The sequence below is a fragment of the Lonchura striata genome, chromosome 4 (genome assembly GCF_046129695.1).
Source record: "Lonchura striata isolate bLonStr1 chromosome 4, bLonStr1.mat, whole genome shotgun sequence".
Lineage (NCBI taxonomy): Eukaryota > Metazoa > Chordata > Aves > Passeriformes > Estrildidae > Lonchura > Lonchura striata.
Window position 1 is genome coordinate 29,619,695 of NC_134606.1, and position 17,133 is coordinate 29,636,827.

The 17,133-nt window shown below is 38.0% G+C and overlaps 1 protein-coding gene across 10 annotated transcripts in view; it reads right to left on the reverse strand.

The window, feature by feature from the left end:
• MTUS1 (microtubule associated scaffold protein 1) overlaps positions 1-17,133 on the reverse strand; it is a 120,871-nt gene that overhangs the window by 41,073 nt on the left and 62,665 nt on the right. The window contains exon 1 of one of the 10 annotated variants that reach the window (XM_021536818.3): positions 12,072-12,722. The exons of the other annotated variants lie outside the window; for them this stretch is intronic. Within the exon in view, the coding sequence (XP_021392493.1) occupies positions 12,072-12,192 (121 nt within the window). The 5' untranslated portion in view covers positions 12,193-12,722. Of the gene's footprint in view, positions 1-12,071; positions 12,723-17,133 lie in introns of those variants that run through there. 10 annotated transcript variants of the gene reach the window in all.

The following is a 17,133-nucleotide window of genomic DNA, read 5'->3' on the forward strand; positions in this document are numbered from 1 at the left end:
CAACACTGACTAGTAGTCTCAGTGCAACATTTTAAATCCATCCCTTCCCTTTTCATTCCCCATTTCCAGCCAGAACCGGATATTATTTTTATACATGCAGTAATGAAAAGGAAAGGGAAATCTCAGTAGTATTTATGTTCTTCTAAAATCTCACTGTGGTTCCCATAACATCTTTTACTTTATGTACCACAGGTGTGTTTTACAGAAACACTAGTTGGGCTTTGAACACCTACTATACAGTGATTTCGCCTCTGCATTCACAATGCATTTTGTCAAGTTTACAGGAACTGTAATATGTAGAATTGAATTAAGTCTTCATAGCTCAGTTGGTTAGAGCATGGTTCTAGTGACAGGGTTGTGGGTTCAATCCCTCTATGGCCATTCACTTGGGAGCTGCACTCAATGACCCTTGTGGGTCCTTTCCACCTCAGAATATTCTGCATGTTTGTGTATGATCTAGATAGTAAATAGTAAGCACGAGTATGAGTCACATGTCTACTACAAAGATAAAAATATTAATAATCTCATCATACATTCAGAGACGACCACAAACAAATCAAATTTGGAATGCAATGCAATTCACAGAAAACAACTCTAACATTCACCAGATAGACTACCAGTGCATTAGGGCTGTCCTGGTTATTTTCCAAACAAGCAAAGGTGATATTGATGCTTGATTTTTTTTTTTTTTTTTTAGCTTGTTCTGAACTAGGACAAAGCCTAACACATGTTAGTTACCCACACAGTGCTACATACCACTCTCTGGGGAGGGGGAAAAAAGGAAGTTGGTAGAACTAGTTTATTGTACTAGAAAGCCTAGAACATGGGTGGTTTGATATGAGAGGGATTGACCATATCTACATTAATGAAACTACTTAATCCACCTTAAAAAAAACCCAATGTCCTCCGATTCTAATGAAAAATATGACAAAAAGATGGAAAATAATTGCATGAGGGTATATTGCACTGATGCTTTGGCCAATGAGGATTGAATTAAAGACTGAACTACATCTCAATGTATTATCCTCAGTTTAGGTATCTGAACACTGCTACATCAGTTCATCATATACATTACAGGCATCCTTAAATCTTTGAATTTCCAAACTTTAAAGTATACAATATACTGGAAGTTATACTTATTTTACATAAGGGGTTTATGTTTCAGTAAGTTTCTAGTTCAGGTATTTCTCTGATTAGGCAAAGAAACATGTGAAGCAGTTCCCCTTTTTCTTATAGTTGCAGCTGTGTCTTGTCATTGATGAAGTACAGATCTTCCCAAAAAACCAAACCCACGCATGGGTCCCTAAGTCCTGTACAAATGTTGCTCCTTACTGTCTGGTGCCCTCTACTGCTTCATTGCAAGTACAGGATATGCCACATTTTTCCCTTTGTTCTGCAGCCTCTGTCCACAAAATCAGGACCCAGAGTCATTTGGGACAGGGATCTCACCATGATTAGGTCGTACTATTGGCAAACCCTTTCCAGATCCAATGAATTGCCTCCCCAGTACAAATCCCAATCCCTTTGTTTGTCCATATCCTCCTTGGATACACTCAGAGTGTGTGTTACAGACATATAGAAAACCCTCACACAAGACCCAAGAGCAGAACAATGCCAATACAGGTTTCTTCCTGTTTGAGCCTTTGCAAAGATCCCAGCCCTACACATTATCACAGGGGAAATGGCTGAAACACAGCCAGAAAGGAGGAAGACATTTAAGCTGCAACACTTGAATCCTTCTTTAATACTACAGTCCACCCCACCTTGCTCAACATAAAGAATATAGGGCTGGGAAAAGCCTCCTGAAACTATTTACATCACTCCTTGTTGAAGCAAGGCAACCACTACCTAGACACAAAAGGCATTTCACCAGACTGCTCAATTGTTTTACCTCAAGTATTATCATAAAGAAGGTTAAGACTTGCTGCATTTTTTTCATTGTGTGTTTTCTTCCACATGAAACCCAACCTTGACTTCACATAGATGAAATCACTGACTTGAGTTTTTCTTCATGCCACATTTTACATAGGTACTAAAAGGCTAGCTGAGTTTTCTCTTCTGCTCTCAACCACGCAGAGCAGTCTCCAATGTTCTGGAATGTCAGATGTGAGAACAGCTTAATTGTTTTTCAACTACTTTTTAACACGCTTCCTTCCAAAAGAGCTGGCAAGCATTATAAATTATGCTAGGGATAAACAAAGTGACTGGGAGTGACACTGTTACTTCCAAATCCAAGTAAGGTAAGTCCACAGACTTAATTTTTTGCATCATAAATTAAATCTCTATCTACATACAAAACTTGGCTTCAACAACCAACTAGGAAACAACTAGGAAGAACTCCAAACAGGACTCTTATAGCATATACAATTAAGATTTTAAATTTGCAAACTACTTTCTGCTGATGTACAACAGAGGTCTACTTTGTTGCAGTAGAGACAAAGAAAACCAACAAACCAATCAACCCAGAACGAATTTGAAATTTTGACTGAATCACTGAACTTCACTTTGTCAACTGTGCCTGCTTCTAATGCAACATGGTAATTCTTTCTTTCCAACCAACATATTAGCTAATGGTCAGAAGATATACTAGCTCAGACTAATAATGCTAGATTCAAGAACTATTTTTTTTTCTCAGCTACTCAAAGTCCTTCAGAGAAGAGCATATGTAAGACTTAGTAATTTGCAAGGAACCATAATCTTCCCTTGAAAACAGCTGTACAAAGAAGAGACTTGAAAAATACATTTTTGATCACAAGACTAGTACATTAATATGTAACATTTTTCCTTGTGCAGTATCTGCAGCTATCTTGGATAGAGAGGATAGAATGGCTTTTTGTTTGAACTCAGAAGCTATTTCTAATCACACTAGTCTGAGTTGATGTTCTATGACTAACAAATGTCACTGACTTAACTACAGCATTGAAATCCTGCCTAAAGGATATTAGGGAAGAAAAAGTAGGGCAGACAGTGGGAATTTATAGAGCCTCCAAAGCCTTGCCTACATTATTGCCTTTGTACCAAAAGTCTTTCTGAAGCTGAATCACATCTTCCTGTGCTCATGAAACTCTACAGCCATTTAAAAGCAAATTCAGATTAAAAATCACATTCACTGATAATATTCATTAAAAAGCAAGGTGACAACTCCCCTAAGCATGTAGGAAGCACTATAATCAGTGCTAAGTTATCCAATATAATAATATTTTATCTACCAAAAGATCACTAAGAAGTTCAATTCTAACATTTTCTTCAAAAAATTGATGGCCCGAGTTTGCAATATCAAGTTACAAAACTAATAATTAGCATCCAAATTCTTTTTTTTGGTACATATAGATTCACTTTGTAAGAGAAGTCCAAATTTCTGAGTATAAAATAGAGTATAAACCAATTCAGAGACAAAGCAAGTACATGATTTTTTCCCCAAGGATTAATGAAAAAAAATAATAATTCAGCAATGATATAGGCATGACTAAGCTTATAGGTTGGAAATTAACTAAGAACAGTAAAGTTTACAGTAACTGATCAAATTCCCAAATCCCTTCAAGAATCAGTCCTAGCACTCTTAGGCGCTACGCAGAAAACACTGATGAAGTGGTTTCAACATTGTTGACTATGGTATCACTCAATGACTTTGCTCCAATCATGCCCCTGATTAGTTTTAATCACAGCCCAAAATGGTAACCCAGCAGGCTGCTCCTCCCCAGCTGCATTAATTTCATTTGACAAGTTCAGGATCAGCCCCAGATTTAGTGTTTTCCCACGACTAAAAAATAACCAAGCAATTACTTTACAAAAAATGTTAATTTGTACTGTCATTTCCACACAACAGGGCAGAGACATACCATTACCCTCTTGGCAGATGACTACCTTGGCATGACAAGATCACGTAAGGGAAGTTGCAATAAACTCTTCTGTGTCTAAGTAAAGAATTAACTATTTCTAAATTGTTTTCACAGCTCAGTTAAGACTCTTGAGTTAGTCTAGATCAGTACTGATTTTCTAAAGCACTAAAAATGTTTTTTGCACATAATCACCCTCACTGGGCTGGTTCACACAAGTGAAAGTCATTTTTCTAATTTGAAGTTTAAGCACTTGTGCTTTTCATCCTTTTGATTACATGTATCACCACAATTAACATTAAGTCCCTGAAGAATAAAAGAAAATTTAAGCTATCAAAATTAACTCACAACTTTAGGAAGATGTATTTAAGGAGATAGCATAACATAGCATAGACATAGCATAGCATAGACAGCATAGCATGTTAAGGAACACCAACACAGATGAACATGTGTCTAAAACGAAACTCGAAATGCATTTAAAGCTACCCTAGCAGTGAAAAACCATTTGCTGGTCAACAGAATAGAACAGCATCTTAATAGAAGCACTTCAGTTGCTGCTGGTTAAAATCATTCATGTGAACTCAATCTTCCATGCTTCACTGCAAGTTTAAGACAGAAAATATTGCATCACAAGTGCCTCATATCAGCTCTAAGTGCTGCTGGAACTCCCCATTTCCAAAAGACTTACAAAATGCGCTTATATAGATCTTGGCCGTCACCACATCAAGGACCTATTTGTGTCTTTCCTGTCATGTTAGGCAGTTTTCCTGCTATTAAACAACAAAGATATCTCCCCAGGGACATGCCTGGGACATTGCACACCATTGTTTCAGGAAAAGCCTAAGTACAACATTATCAGAACCTACTTGAAAACATCTTGCCAAATTGAAAACAAAACAGAATGGGGCAACATCCAGCACTTTCATCAGCTAAGAATATGTCTCCACCCTTTGAGAGGCACAAAGTCCTTCTGCTGCTTGCTGAGCAGTTAAAGGACTTCTCTTTCCATCCACTCCTAACCCAGCTGCACAACTGACGACCATTTTGGCAAATGTTGCCTGACAGCTACCAGTGCTTCCCTCAAGGAGGGACTGCTTGTCATGCCTGCTGCAGAGACCAAGCAGTTCCTGTGGAGAAGGTTTAAAACATTCAACAGATCATTCCTTGCACTTAATGTTCCCCTGAGCCTCTTCTGTCCAAGCCAGCAAACTGCAAAGATGGCACACAGACTTTTGCTTAACTGGGTGGTGGGCTGGGAGGGAGGGAGGGAGGGAGGACAACAGAAATCTTCTTGAGGAGCTGATACCTCAGGTAAGTGTGGTGTTCACTGGGGCATACCCATAACTTACCACAAGGACCAAAGCCCTTGTGGTATGTATGTGAGATTAATCCTCAAGAAAAATCTCCAATATGAGCATCTTTACTTGTGCCACTAACAAAGGCAGCAAGAAAAATATTCACTGCACATTAAACACACATCTTGATTTCCTTTACCTTAAATCCTAACTGAGGTCCCTCCTGAAATAAAGAAATACAGGTTAAATAGGGTGATGCAACTAATTTCATATCAGGACCTTTCATCTTCTTAATTGGCAAAATGTCTTAACTTGATAAGTGAGTTAAGCAGGTAGCAGATTGTATAGTAATATTTGTGGAAATAAGCAATCTTTATTATATTTGTTACACAAAATAGGCATGTTTAAGAAAAACAAATTTTTTCTAGTCTTCTGTTTTATTTGGAATAGAATAATTGCAACTGGCTTTCTAAGAAATTTCCCTTATTCTTTCACAGAAAACACTTCCAATAATCCTGTTTTACAACTTTAAATAGCTGAAAAGGCTTAGCACAAAGTCTATTATATATATGTAATAAATACAAACAAAATTTTTTATGATTTAGATGCTTCTGATGCAAGCAGTATCTGAGAGTCTAAAATTATTATTACAGAAGTTAAGCAATAAATGAGTTCCATTTTTAATACTGTGACTTTTCTACTGAAGGACTGCTAGTTCTTTTTGAGAAAAGAATGAGCTTTCATTAAAAGAATTTCACCACAGATGTTCCTAGCTGCTCTATTTCCTGCCTAACTAATAGAAGTATTTCCATCAATCACATACAAACTGCTTACACAAGAATCCTGAGGAAGATCTTTTACTTGCTGTAAGTGTACAAGCAGCACATTATCATGAAGTGGTAAATATATATTTAACCAGGAGATGAACACAGGACTCCAGGTTATTTAATGCCCTTGCTACAATTACTACACATCAGTAAAGATGATACCAATAAAATGTTTGTAAATAGCAACTGTAAAGCAACATCATGTCCAGATACAACTCAGGCTTATTTAAGGTGAGTTATTTCCACATTTAAGTATATAGACAGCTGAATTAAATGGGATGTTGGTTTGTTAGTTTTTTGAGGGTTTTTTACATTATTTTAAGATGTAACTAACACTGTCAATACATTCATTTTTCAGCAGATCAAATACTATTTTGTTGTCCCTGTAGGAGACAGAACAGAAACAACACTCCATGACTTGTTGGTGGACATGGTTAGAAAGGTGCTGGTGACAGTGCTAACTTTTTTAGTTGTTAACAGTAACAACTTTTAATTTGTTACTCTTTAACTGTAACAACACTATTCCAGCTAGACTGCTTGACCAGTTGAGCCTTCATGGAATTTTTTTCTAATAGACAAGCCAAGAGAGATAGGGTCTGCTTGCAAATAATTTTCCAAATAAGTTAAATTTTGGCATGATATTGGGAGAAACAGTCAAGAGCTGTTTGGAACACCACAACTTCCCTAAAGACATCAAATCCATTACCTTTAGACCCAGGTTATTCCTGTGCATTGCAATACCAAGAGATTACAATTTTTTAAAATAATAAAAGTACTAGCAACGCTGCTTCACTACATGATATTAAATTAATAGCATATCTCTATCAACAGAAATCAACATTTCTTGCCATTCATGGCAGTGAAAGTAGTAACTGTGGTCCCAATCTACACATTACTTAACATAAAATGAAACTAACTAGAAATGGAAAATACTCCTTCACACATCAGTTTTCTGTGCCAGCAAAGAAAGAAGGGTAACACAAGACAGTGGGACAATTGGCTGAAACCACTCAAAATGTTGCATTTTACATTCTACCACTGAAATTTCATGGTATGTTACTCAAAAAAAAGCTGTATGTTTTAGAAAGTTCAGATTAGAAGGACTGAATAAGTAGTAATACTTCATTTGTCTGAATGCTGCAAGCCATTTCTATTATGGTAATAGATTTATTTACACAAACTGCAAAACTGGAAGAGGCAGATTTTAGAAGCATAAGCCTCATTTTACCACACTGGAAATCCTCTGAAGTAATTTAAAAGCTATTCAAGTTTTTAAGTGTAAGTGTAGGTGTCTGGCATTTTCAAACCCTAACCTACTTCAGAGCAATAGATCTTGCAGCCAGACACTTTTCACCTATTAGGCTCATGTGAGAAAAAATGCACACTTAGAATATGCAGTGGTACTAGTAGGGATTATTTGTTATGTCTTTTATATTTACTCTCCAATTAACTCCAACAATTATATTTACTCTCCAATTTTCTTCTATGAGATAGAGCTTGAAGCAACAATTCTATTTATTTCATACTGGCAAATAAGGAATAACAAAATCCAACATCACTTGCTAGAGAGTAGAGTAGAATGCAAGTTGCCAGGCATCTGTTTTTCAGTAGCATACCAGTTGTTCTTTTTCAGATTTTTTGGGGCAAAGCTCCCCATTTAAATTCTTTTCTATACTTTATTAAATATATACACAATTTAAATGTTAACATCACATCAAAGTTACTCTGTTTTGACTCTGGCATGTTTTTTGTTGTGTTGGAGGGTTTCTTTTGTTGTTTGGGGGGGGCAGGGTTTTGAGTGGGTTTGGCAGATCCTTTTTGCTACTGAGGCTAAGTTTTAAATTACTACTGCTATCTTTATTTTATAGCTATTGTAAACACTTCATTGGATGAGACTTGCAGAGAGTACAAACTGTACTTACAAACGCTGAAACACAGAGCCATGACACCTGAAAATAAGAATCTTCATTTAGTTATCATGTACATGCCTACTGAAGCTATGACCTATAAAGACTGAAATCAGGCACATCAGGCAGGTCATTTAGTACCCAGTCTTGAATAGATTAAGTCAGGAGCAGAATGTCATTGACTTAAACAGGAACATGATTAAATTCAAAATCCCCCATGACGAATGGTTTCCAGCTATTCAACTTCTTTTGCTCTGAACAGATAAGCTGGCTTTACTTCTGAACTATTTTTTTCCTTGGTGGGTGACACAAATATTTAACATACTTGTCCTGTATAAAATTTCTCCAGCAGACTTCTGGATTTAGAATACTTAATAGGATTCAGTGTGCTGGGTATCTTTCTATGGTGCTGTATTTAAACTGTAGTGCCAGACATTTAACCAGTACTTCACTTATTCTTCAGGGGGAGGGTAAAAAAGTGATGTGAACAGTTAAGCAACTCATCACATCTTAGGCTTTCATAATCCTTTCTTAAGAGCCCCGCTTTGCAAAACACAGAAGTAATTTTATAGCTCCAAATGTGATCAAATAACAACTTTGGGAAGAAGTCATTGAAAAAGGATATCAGCTGCCCAAGTAAACACATTTATGGTGTCTGTTCGTTATTAGCAAGGGAGTTTTTAAAACTAGTATCGCTGAAAAGACATGTTTAGTAGGCAAAGGAAGTCCCCAGCAAGACAAGAGCACCAAGTACAGTTCGCTTAAGGGAAGAAAGAAAGAGGAAAAGCAGCAAGAAGGACTGGATGAAAACATTTTGAGACAAAACAGTATAGAAACATTGACAAATTCTCAACAAAAAGCACAAGAGCTTTTACCTCTATTTGCAAAGCTAGTTTCTTGTCTGGACTTTTATCTTTATACAAGAGAAAACACAAGAAAACTCAAGACTACTATTTTGAATTATTTATAAGAGAATGTCTTTCTCTCACAGTTTATACAGAACTGATGATCTACACAGAGATGATGATTTACTCTGTCACACCACTGAAGCATGAAGAACGTAAGAGCACTTTAGTCACTCTGGTAAAAATCCTAAATGGTTCAATAAAGGTAGCAAATCTAATATTTCATCACTGAAAGACAGTGGTTCCCACTCTCCTCTGTTATGTTTATGCAGTTCTGGAGTGTTTAGATTTTTTGCCGTTACTTGCTACAAATAAGTTTTATAAGTCACAGGATGGGGAAATGAATTATTTTCTTAAGGTTTCAGGATTTTGTTTTGCTGAAGAGGACACTCATTATATACAGCAAACAATGCAGGTGTTTGTACTTCCAGTTGCTGAGAAAAATGATACTTTGATGTCTTCCACCATTTAAGAAGAGAGAAGAAACTTCTGTTTATCTTGACATTGAAGCAGTGCACAGCACAGTCATGGAAGTTAGACACAAGGCTGAAAGATCTAAAAAACACTTTAAATATTACATTAAATTTTACCTGGATTTATTCCCTTCTTAGTGGAAAAACACTTGATTTTATTTGGCTCCCCCAGAACAGACTGCATGGTGATGCTGTAACATATTCGAATTACTCTAGGTACTTTGACACCTGCACATGAATGACAATACAAGTAGTGCAAAGATATCCAGCCGAAGGATCCATTTAATGCTAAATTGCAATGACTAACCTAGAATAACACAACACCTGCGCAAACAACTGTGTGTCCCTTCCCTATGCTCCATGTGAAGAAACTGGCTCATGCTGCTGCCAACTACCCTCAAGTCAGACTGAAAACCCAAGAACAAGTTCCATCCTCTTCCTCCCAACAGTGTTTACATTCTAACTTCACCAAGTTACTGCACTGCAATTGTCAAGCACAGGTGATATGACAACAGAAGAATCCAACCTGACCTGTGCTCTAGATTACTTTAAAATTCTACATTTCAACAATAGCTGTAAGCATCTCAAGGATGGTCTACAGTAATAAAGGCAGTCCAGTCGATCTATGCTATGATCAAAGGGAGCAAAGAATGAAATCCATGATAATGCTTCTTAAAAGTGCAATCTACATAAAAACTGGTACTCAGAGGGGTTTATGTAACACTCATACATATTCATGTTCCTAGATGGACCCTGAAATTCCTTCTGGCAGTTACCTCTTCCCTTATTTATTGACACACTCTCTACTGCTTATTGTGCCTACTGCTCATGTGACCTTAGAAAGAAGCCACATGTCATTTTAATCAAATTAAACCACTACAAGAAAAGACAGTCATACTGGTGCTGTAAAAGTAAATATGGTTCCTCCTGGATTTAACAGCAACAGAAAATAACCTTTTATGCTTGTGATATACACAGTCATTGCCTCATGTACTGTTGCTGAGTTTATGAACCTGAAATAATCACTAACAAGCTTCAATGCATTCTGCTGTTTCAAAAACCGCAGTATTATCTATACATACTTGCATTTTCCACTACAGACTATGACCTGGTTTTCATATGCCCTACTTTTTTGGTATACTCAGCTCTAGCTAACCACTGGTCAGCCTTCTGCTAACATAATAACTTCCTACAAGACACAAGGACAGCAAAGCAGAAGGGGGAAAGCAGGCAAAAGCTCTGAAGCTTCAGTGCTGTGCTATTGGTCTGTACATACTAGACATGGAGAAAACACACAGGTCTGTTCAGCACTTCCCAGTGTAGTTCTTCTTAACCAGAACACAGGGCTTGCAATCTATTTCACGTGTTGTATCTTTCAGAGACCTTCAGGCAGGTTTTGCTTTCACATCCACTCAAAATAAATTAAACCAAAAGCTGATTCTTATAATTGTAAAATTCTCTTGATACATGCACTTTTTTCATTAAATTTATTTTTCAATTACACAAATTTCAGTATCACTTAATGAACATTTGGAAGACTGAACATTATCTTCCCTCACCTTCTTCTTTAGGATTTTTGGTCCTGGAGTATGTGTTATGTCATGTAGAAATTCCACATTATTTATATAGTTATATGCACAAAGACACCCTTTACATGAGAGTTTTTGACATCAAGGTATTTAAATCCTAGTTTAATGCCAACACAAGCAACCTGCAAACAGAAGCCTATATTGTACAGTTGGCCTGTATTTTGTTCATAAATGCATTTATGGCCCCAAGAAAATTTTGAAGCTGGATTTACTTTGGCAAAGGTAAGAAATGACAAGGAAAATGGTTAAAGCAGCCATGTGAAAAGACAGGACAGTAAGGAAAGCGGACTGATAGCACTCAACTGCAAGAAAATAAAAGCAGAAAGGGTGGTATTCAAGTAAGAGAGGAAATTCTTGAGTGAAGAGCTTCTGCAAAACTAGCTTATATAGCTGCTTGCTCCCCGCTAAGTAAAACGAAAGAAAATTGTAAATAGTGCAGTGGAGAAAAATACTTATGCAAGATGCTCTCAGTATCTCTAGATGTCACACAGCTCAGCTCAAAGCAAAATACAACTTCCACCCCTCACCCCCAAAATTACACATTTTATGTCCTGGCATAAGGCCCACCTTCCATAAACTTGCTTTGCTTCGCCTGACACTGAAAATAAAAATCAGGTCAGATGCAGATGAGAATTTTGTAATTTTTTTGTTTGTTGTGTTCTCTGTGTGTGTGAATTAAACACACACACTCGTCTTCAGTGTATTAAAAAGTTGTACCTTTTGGGTTTTTCTCAAAACAAGAGGCACAAAAGTTTTTTTATTCTACTTGCAAGTAATATGTATTTAGCACAACAACTGTGATAACAGATACCTACAGGTAAGTATTCAAATATTTCCCACAGACAGAAAGTCACACCTGTATTCATTCCACTTCCCTCCCTGTTTCCAATTGCACCCAATCAAGACACAGAAAAGACAGCGTTCCCAGCAGATAACCATTAAAATTATTAGATAAATAAGCACAGACTTCCTGATACTATTTTTGGATTTGTGCAAGGAAAGAGCAAATCCCAATTTGCATTTCACAAACAGAGTAACTACCTTGCAAACAAGCAGATCAGCACACATGCAGAGGCTTAGAATATTAAATACTTTGCTTAAAAGTCATTCACTTACGTCTGAAATTCAAAAACTCTTATGCCCAGTACAGTTCTTACCTGCTAAAAATAAGATGCTGTTGAAGCAAACAAGATACTCACTAAATGCACACTCTAATCATCATATTAAAAATACACAAACCTGTATGAAATATAACAGTGCTTTTCTTGTAGCCAGAAGGCAGACGAATATTTCGAAGCAATCCCTTCGCTGTCAGCCTTATGCGCATGTTGGATAAGGAAAATTTCGGGGACCATAACATGTCTTCGGTGCAATTGGAAGACAAACAAGCAAAAAATAGTCTCCATGTACTGTTACATACTATGTTTTTAAATCACTACTTCCAGAAGTGAACAATTCTTGCTAAAGAAAACAGGCTTGAAGAAATAATCAGGTCTCCATTCCTTTGCTGTTACTCCTTATGCACAGACAAGCAAAAAAATCAGTAAGAGCAGATATCCACAATGTAAATGCTGCTGGCAGCTTCTCCTCACCAGATGTTCTGAAAACAAAGCTTATCCTCAAAATAAAACAGACTTAGTGCTTTCGAAAACCAACAGCCTCTGAATTGCATCACAGCACCGATGCTCAATCTGCTATGGGACTCTGTGGGCTGGGAACTGGAAAAGGAGAAATGGGAGGAGGAGGATGAGGAGGGAGGAGGAGGAAGTGGGTGGTCTCACCAGCTGAATATATCACCCGGCAATGTCACAGTCCATGTAATTTTTCTTTGGAAAGTGTAAGGAACATTATTTGAATATTCCTGGAGGCATAGTTCAGCTTTGCTCTCCAAAAATCTTTTCAGAGTGCACTTTTTAAAACTGTTTCCTTCAATCAAACATTATGTCCACATTTCAAGTGTTAACAAATCCAAAGACACATCTATTCTCTAAGAACAATTCAGTATTTGAGAGCTGCTTAAGGGAAATTCTGCTTAGCTTGGCAGCTCAACACTGCAGATGCTTCCATTTATCATCAGAGGAAAAGGACTCGGGCATTAATTCACATTAAAACAGTTCTCTGCCAGCTGGGTTTTGAAGGCACCCAAACACTGAGGCAAATAAGCAGTGTTGGAGGAATTCTTACAAAACAGATGTTCTTCCCATATTTGATTAGCCATCATATAAAAAGTTTCCTCCTACTATTTAATGAGCTGAAAAATTTTGCATATACTTTGTTGAAGTCCACTGCCATTAGCAAAAATTAAATAAAAAATAAATGTAGAAAATAAAGGAGTAATTGTTTTACAGATTAGAAAATGTTACGTTTTTTACCTGTGACCTATAAGTAGACATACATGCACTGGCCACCTTCCTGTGCAAAAAGAAACATTTCACTACTTTTCCTGAGGGCAGCAGCTGCCTTACCAGGCAGCCACTGCAGCTGAGACCACCCAAGTACTCTCAGCCAGTGTTGGAGACAAGACAGTGGCAGCTCATACTTCTTTGGGGCTGTTTGAAGAGCTGGCCTCCACGGACTTTGTCACTCTTTAGAGACAACAAAATTAAGTGTTTTTTCATTGATTATGTACTTCTGCCATTTCAGCGAACTCCAGCCAATTTTCTCTAACATCTATACCTTAGAAGACTTTTTCCACTTCCAGAAACAAGTAACTCAACTTAGTCTGAAGCAGGAATAAACCCAATCAAATATCACAGTGACAGGTCTCATTTCAGCAGTGCCTTGCCTGTCCTCTCTTTACGTCCACAAATCTCACTTTCATATTTTAATAGCATATCGTACTTGCCCAAGATGCATTTTAAATTCATAGAGTTTATTTTCCACATCAGCTAGAACTAAAAATAGCACGTTGTTGCTGTATCCGGGTATGTCTAAGATCATGCAGAGCCCAGTGCAGTGACAGTGAGGCAGATGCTCAGTGTATGTAGAGCAGAAGAGCTGCAGGGCAGCACCGAGACAGACCCATCCATGCGACCTCCACAGCAGACTGCCTGAGAATACCCTGGCATGTTTTCAAAGCAGGTACCAAAATATTTATTTCCCAGCACACTGGAAACACCAACTCTGAAGTACTATAATACATTTTCAGTCCACACAAAACCATTCAAAATAAGTACAAAGACAGTAAATTAGGTTTTTTGTTTGGTTCCCAGGGCAGCCTCTGTACACAGCAGGGCATGCATGTCATTACTGCTATAAAACCTCATCTATTCCTTCTAGTCTGAAGAGCTTTGGCACAAGCAATGTATGTTCATCTATCTTTCCAAGAGCCTGAAGTTCCAGACTCTTTCCTAGTCCAATACTATTATCAAAGACACTGCCCCTTTCTGGGCTGCATTATTATGATGCTTGAAAACCACACTGAGCAGTAAACCAGAAGTTTTGTTACAGTACAGTTCAGTAGACTTGTGTATTCACACACGCACAGTTCCATTAGCACATCTCATCAAATATTAGATCATGATTGTCAAATCCTTTCTTAATTAAGGCATTTTGAGATTTTTACTGGGCATACAGCCAGTCTTCAAATAGTTCATATTTGAAGACTGGCTGTATGCATATAGTTCAAAATTTAGCACCCAGCCACACCAAGTTTCACCCTTTTGCCAGGATACCTCCAGAATAACTCCTTTTTATTTCCCTCCTGTTCCCACATTTCTCCAAGGGAGAAGCTGCCCTATGTAGTAAATATTCTCTCACCTTCCCAATCTGATGCTCTCAAAAAGGTGGAAACAATCCAATCAGGCTGAAAAAAAAAAACAAAAACAACAAAAAAAACCAAAACCACTACCAACCAACAAAACACATCCAAAAAACAACCCACCACTTCTCCCCATCCTTGCAACAGTGCTTAGGAGAAAGGTAAAGAACTCCTCATTGGCTGTAAAACCAGAGAAGATGGAACACCCTGCTGAAACCTCCTAGGAACAGGAGCAAGAACAAAGAATCTATACAGGAAAAACATGATGTAATGAACCAGTTTGGAAACTGCAGAAGGAATGAATCACCATACAAAATATGAGCAGACAAAAGCTCTATATGGACATCAAAATCTTTGTAGGAAAGACCAAAACTCCCCTTACAGAGATACAAAAATAATACTTTTACTGCCTCTTTCCTGCTGTTTGGGTGAAAATAGGCCATGAAGAAACAGATACATCATATTACTTGTAAAAAACCTTCTAATTTGACAAAAATGCTTTTCTAGCCTCTTGAGTTTTAATTCTATTAAACCCCAGAAACCTGAAACAAATCTGTGTTATTCAGAAGCAGACCTGACAGCACAAATAAAGAGCAATGGATGCATGTGTCATCTAGTGCCATCCAGTACCCAGTGCTCTGACAGCAGCCAGCAGGAGGACTGCCCACGCCAGTCTCAACAGCTCCCAGACAAGAGTTAACCTGCAGAGAGGTTCCTCCAGTAATCTTTCCAGAGCTCAGTGTCACACCACAGTATACCCCCACTGTGGTGGCCGTGCATGTGCTAGTGTGGTTTCCTTGGCTCAGGAAAACAGCACCTTCCACTCCTGCCTGCACTCCCACGGCAGTCATCCAGGGCCTCGTGCTGCCAGACTACAAAGCCAGGGCGTAATCCACAGGATCGTAACAGAGCATGCCAGGAGCATGCACTGTCTACATTTCATGCATAACATGAAATGAGGATCACAGACAGGTCTTTCACTTTTTTGACATTAGAGAAGGGCGACAGAAAACAGTACCAGAAAAGAGCATAAATAGAATAAAATAGGAAGCAATATACAAAGGACAAAAGGACAAGACAGATTTTATTTGCTAGCATCTTACTGGTTCTTCCCTTTGATTCCCAGGGCAGAACTTGTGATCCACATGGAGAAAGGGGCTCTTACATGTTATGACCACATAATTCACTGTGGGTTGCTAAATGCATCAGTACCTGATGACGCCATTGGATTGATGACCTATTTTTACCCCAGTACATTTAGTGTATCTGCCACTTCTGGGAACATTAGCAATGTGACAATAAAGGAGCCAAGTGCACTGGCATCTGTAGGTCAATTCAGCCTCACGAGGCCAAATCCACAGTGTCTGCATTTCTACTGTCCCTTTCCCTCTCTCATCTAACAATCTCTAAGAATGCCACTGGAACACAGTTAAGTGTCTCACTGTATAAAGGGCTAAATCGGGAGCTAGATATTTAAATCCAAGAAGTCCATGCAAAGGACACTTGGCTCTATGTCACAAGACAGCGAGAGCAGTGCAGAGCAGATGGATTTTACTGGCATGCTTTACTTCAGGAAGAACTGAGGGGTGATTGCTTATGCAAAGAGAGATACAAGAAACAGGAACCTACTAAGAGCCAAAGGGTCATCTGTGTCCTCATTTTTATTTCTGGAAAATGCTGCTCCCACTCCACTTTCCTGTGATCGCCTTCCTCTAGCCAGTGCTCTACTTTGAAAAGCTAATTGTCTTGTAGGCAACAGTACCTGCTGCCACAATGAATGCAAACTGCAGCTTCAAGACTAATTTTAAGTTCAAATCCTCTCCTGAAGAAAAAAGTAATCATCTTCCTTCCTCAGAGAGGAAGTAAAATCCTAAATAATTTATGTTTCTTCTTTCTGTACACAGAATCTTTTAACCATTATAAATTCAGCAGCCTGTCAAACTGAAGGTGATGCTGCAGTGAGATTCCCATGCAAACTGATACAGGACTAAGGCTGATCTGGGTCTCCCATGTGCAACAGTGGTATTTACATTATCTTCACTCTTTTATAGTTGAGAATAACCACAAAACACTGCAGGAATAATTTCATTTTTAACTTCTGATTTAAGGGAAGTGCATTTGCAGGATGTCCCTTTCAAAGTGGCATTTTGATTAGTCTTCCTCAGGCAAAATCCTACAGAGCTACTACTCTACAACACTGTGCAATATCACTAACCTTAGGGTAAAATGCCCTGAAATTTGAAGCTTCCATGGGCTGGCCAGATGTGAAAAAAACTCAAAACCATCTCTTTGCTGCCATTCAGAAACAGGGTAGGTGTATGCTAAGTTCTTGTGAGCTCAAACTTCAAGCAACAGAGGAAAAATAAATGCTTAGACTAGACTTAGACCCACAGCCAACAGATCTATTAATTATTTATTTACACAATACTGATTTATATTCACCATGCACATGTATTTCATCCATGGCATCAGAACAATACCCAGAGAGCCTCTAATAAAGAGCAATATTGCAAATAAAGTCAATTTGGCAAGTATATACCC